This window comes from Idiotropiscis lumnitzeri, chromosome 2 (assembly GCF_059441095.1).
Source record: "Idiotropiscis lumnitzeri isolate Australia: NSW breed Sydney's pygmy pipehorse chromosome 2, RoL_Ilum_1.0, whole genome shotgun sequence".
NCBI lineage: Eukaryota > Metazoa > Chordata > Actinopteri > Syngnathiformes > Syngnathidae > Idiotropiscis > Idiotropiscis lumnitzeri.
This window is the reverse complement of record NC_142392.1, coordinates 13,770,204-13,774,854: the sequence shown is the minus strand read 5'-3', so window position 1 is coordinate 13,774,854 and position 4,651 is coordinate 13,770,204. Positions and strand designations below refer to the sequence as shown.

Here is a 4,651-nt window from a genome sequence, read left to right as displayed (position 1 = left end):
CACTGAGTTCTGATTATTTGGTTTGTCAGGATGCATTCACCCAAAATCGAGGGTCAAAAGTGCATCTTGCATTAGGATTATGTATTTGTGATGTCTACCGGTGCTGCCTCGCATGTGTGCCTTGCCCCAGAGCCGAGGAAACGGTAAGAATTGTCTCTGTTTGCTGAGCCACAAATCACATTAACTATCGGTGCGCATCATCATACTAAAGGTTTCGGCCCATTGGTGAAGACTTTTGGCAGAGTTAATTTCAGATGTTGAATACTCCATGTCACTAGCAGGGTGTGGTGTTTCACCACCCAATCCGAATTCTTCTGTTACGGAACATTTTCCGAATTTCTCGAGACTATGGTAGACAGTGAATGGGTCACTCTGAAGCGAAAGCTCTGTTTGCGTCTCTGCCAGAGGGGTTGTGGACCCGGGGTCTGACTGATGTTGTGCTCTGCTCCACAGCTTCTCCAATTTGTTTTTGCTATATCTGCGAAAGTTTTTATATTATTGTGAAAGAAATTAAGTTTGTCATGTCATCATGTTTCAAAACTATGCTTACGGGTTAATAGAAGGTCACAAAAACATGGACCTCTTACACAGGAAAACGTGAGTTCAGTGGTAACAGAGTTGTGTCTATGCTGGCAGTTTAGCAGGAAGCCACAAAAACAGATGCACGTCTTGAACCGTGTTCGACAGGAAACCGTTCGCGTTTAACAGAAGTGTGACCCAAACATGTCTTGTAAGCTGAAACCGTTCGAACAACAGGAAGAGTGTGGACGGGTGTGATAAAGTCAAAGTATTCGTGTTTTTCCGTTCTTTATGAGTTTGCATATTCAAAACGCTTTGCTGTGCTTCAATAAAACGCTGCACAGGAGTGGGAAAGCTTTTCTCTTTGGCGGACTGCTCCTCGCAAGTGACAAAGACAATCTTGGCTGGGTGATACATTTGTGCAGGCTTGTCTCGTTTTTTACAATAACTTCTCTGACATAACTAGTTCAAGCAATTCCTTATGGAATGATTCAACCTGACTCTAAAAAATGTGCACACTGCGGCAATAAGATCAATGGCGGTTGATGAATTTTAGTGGATAAAGCACAAAGGATTATTTTTTTTTTAATAAATCAAGTACGTATTGGTCTTATTTATGAAACTTTTACTGGCTCTGTCAATGAACCTCCGGTGGCTCTGCACAGTTTTGTGCACGTGTGCGTAGTTTCACCTCATCCAAACATTTAAAATACATTTAATGCATTCATCCAGGGTTGCACGGATCTCATCAGAGAACAAGCGCATGCTGCAAGGAATGCATCTGCATCTTTGGCTTACTATGGGCTTAAAAGGGGAGAACGTCACAACCCCCTTTTCTACCAACAAGTCCAGCAACATTTCGTTCCTGGTCATAAAGTTCCTGTGGCCCAGGTGGTTTGCATCTCATAGTTCCTGGTAATTTATCCAAATCACAATGATGATGTATCAGTGGGAGGTCTTGTGTTACTTTGTTACTCATTACTGACACCCTATGGCTGTTAAGCATCATTGCGGTTACAAAATAATTCAGTGAACTCATAATATTTTGGTGTATCTTCGTCAAATTAGAATACATATTGGATAACTTTAAAATATACAGTCATTATTCAAATATGTCAATACGAAAGTCAGAGTGAAAGTGTTGTTGCTTAATGCTTACGTGTAGGGATTTTTTCTCTTCAAACGTAATTTTGTTTTAAATTTTATTGAGAAACAGAATTTTTATTAAAAAAAAAGTAAAAAAGGGGAATGTTGGAATGTACTAGCAGGCTGAAAGTCATTTTGGGGGAAAAAAACAAAAACAAACGTAAATCATGCAATAAATAGTGACTATGATGCCAGAGCCCCTTTAATTCTTTTTGGTATTCAGATTATAATGGAAGCAAAAAGTACCCACGATGAAACTATCTCTAAATGCAAAATGAATTACTTGTAAACATATTTAACTTGAAGGATTCCTATTTTATCAATGACATTATGTTGCGATGGCCCCCAGTGGTCTGCATCAATATGTTAGGGTCCCACAACAGGTGTTCCATCAGACGCACACAATAGCCTTCAGATCGCTTCCAGAAACGCCTGTGACTATGTCCGGAATGAAATCGAGCATCAGCCACAACATGCTTCCTTTTTAAATGCTTGTGTATCACTGTTGTGCTGCTAGGAAAGGGAGGTTTACATCGTAGGACGTAATTTTGTGAAATGCCCCCATGGTCCGGTCCAAATCGGGGTCGCACGCATTGTTCCGTGTTCGCCAGGCACAAGTCAAGGTAGCTCGGTAGAAACAATATAAGACAAAGTGGTGAGGTTTGACCTGACCAAACCAAATTTGTCTATTTGTGTCCCACAGACGTCAGTGAAAACGATCTATGCTCTGTGAAAGAGGAGCCAGATTTGACTCGCATCAAAAAGGAGGAGGAGGAGGAGGAGATCAACAAGTCACCAGTGAACGTTGTCCCTATAAAGACTGAAGATGAAAACAAGGATGAGAGTGAGGACAACAGAGGGGCGGAGCCTGCAAGCAGCAGTTCAAGTCATCACGTGACAACAGAAGGTGATGAAGACCACTGGGGGCCATCACAAGCACACAATGAGGACACATTATCAGACGCTCGTGACGATGATGATGATGATGATGGTGATAATGGGCAAGCCAAAGGCGAAAGGGCATGTCACACTGACTCATTAACTTCAAAGTTGTCTTTAAAAGGGCCCAAAAAAACACACAGTAGAGAAAAACCATTTTCTTGCTCGGTTTGTGGCAAAAGCTTCCTGCATAAGTCAATGTTAACAATGCACACAAGAACACACAGTGGAGATAAACCTTTTTCATGCTCAGTTTGTGGAAAATGCTTCTCTCAAAAGGGAAATTTAAAAAAACACACAACACATTGTGGAGAAAAACCTTTTTCATGCTCAGTTTGTGGTAAAAGATTTTCTCTAAAATCAACTTTAACAAAACATAGAAGAACACACAGTGGAGAAAAACCATTTTCTTGCTCGGTTTGTGGCAAATGTTTCTCTAAAAAGTCACATTTAAAAACGCACACAAGAACACACAGTGGAGAAAAACCTTTTTCCTGCTCAGTTTGTGGAAAATGCTTCTCTCAAAAGGCACATTTAACAGAACATACAAGAACACACAGTGGAGAAAAAACCCTCGCCTGCTCAGTTTGTGGCAAAGGATTCTCTCTAAAATCAACTTTAACAAAACATAGAAGAACACACAGTGGAGAAAAACCATTTTCTTGCTCGGTTTGTGGCAAATGTTTCTCTAAAAAGTCACATTTAAAAACGCACACAAGAACACACAGTGGAGAAAAACCTTTTTCCTGCTCAGTTTGTGGAAAATGCTTCTCTCAAAAGGCACATTTAACAGAACATACAAGAACACACAGTGGTGAAAAACCGTTTTCATGCTCCGTTTGTGGGAAATGCTTCTCGAGAAAGGCATATTTAACAGAACACACAAGAACACACAGTGGTGAAAAACCTTTTTCCTGCTCAGTTTGTGGCAGAAGCTTCTTTGATAAGCCAACTTTAACAAACCATAGAAGAACACACAGTGGAGAAAAACCTTTTTCCTGCTCAGTTTGTGGCAAATGTTTCTCTAAAAAGTCACATTTAAAAACGCACACAAGAACACACAGTGGAGAAAAACCTTTTTCCTGCTCAGTTTGTGGCAAATGTTTCTCTAAAAAGTCACATTTAAAAACGCACACAAGAACACACAGTGGAGAAAAACCTTTTTCCTGCTCAGTTTGTGGAAAATGCTTCTCTCAAAAGGCACATTTAACAGAACATACAAGAACACACAGTGGTGAAAAACCGTTTTCATGCTCCGTTTGTGGGAAATGCTTCTCGAGAAAGGCATATTTAACAGAACACACAAGAACACACAGTGGTGAAAAACCTTTTTCCTGCTCAGTTTGTGGCAGAAGCTTCTTTGATAAGCCAACTTTAACAAACCATAGAAGAACACACAGTGGAGAAAAACCTTTTTCCTGCTCAGTTTGTGGAAAATGCTTCTCTGTCAAGTCAACGTTAACAAGCCACACAAAAACACACAGTGGAGAAAAACCCTTTTCGTGCTCAGTTTGTGCCAAGAGTTTCTCTGTAAAGTCAAATTTAACAGCGCACACAAGAACACACAGTGGAGAAAAAACTTTTTCCTGCTCAGTTTGTGCCAAGAGTTTCTCTCAAAAGTCAAGTTTACAAAGCCACACAAGAACACACAATGGAGACAAGCCATTCAGTTGCAGCGTTTGTGCTAAAAAATTCTCCACTAAACATAGTGCTAAGAGACACAATTGTGCTGGTGACAATAGCAGCGATCCTTGAAGCTTAAAAAACTACCCAAAAAAAACTGAAGGAACCGACTCTTTGTGGTAAGATGTAAATGTGATTTTGAATAAAATATGAAATATTGAATTTTGCAAAGCTCTTTTATTGACACTAAGCCAATGTGATCATTGCCAGAAGAACCATTGTGTCCGAGTGATGATGATTTTTGTTGTTTTTATATTTGTAAGATAAGCTGAAGACCACAATCACCTCAAGTAACCTTATGTAATCAGTTTGTGTATTTCTAAACATGTTTTTATACACTAATTGTATTAATAATTGCACACGC

The 4,651-nt window shown here is 39.8% G+C and overlaps 1 protein-coding gene across 3 annotated transcripts in view; it reads left to right on the top strand.

The window, feature by feature from the left end:
* Positions 1-4,449, top strand: part of LOC148341749 (uncharacterized) — a 290,141-nt gene extending 285,692 nt beyond the window's left edge. For all 3 annotated transcript variants that reach the window (XM_088285175.1, XM_088285166.1, XM_088285156.1), the window contains exon 2: positions 2,369-4,449. In XM_088285175.1, coding sequence (XP_088141301.1) covers positions 2,369-4,359 — 1,991 coding nt within the window. In that variant the 3' untranslated portion in view covers positions 4,360-4,449. The remainder of the gene's footprint in view (positions 1-2,368) is intronic.
* The last annotated feature ends 202 nt before the right edge of the window (positions 4,450-4,651 follow it).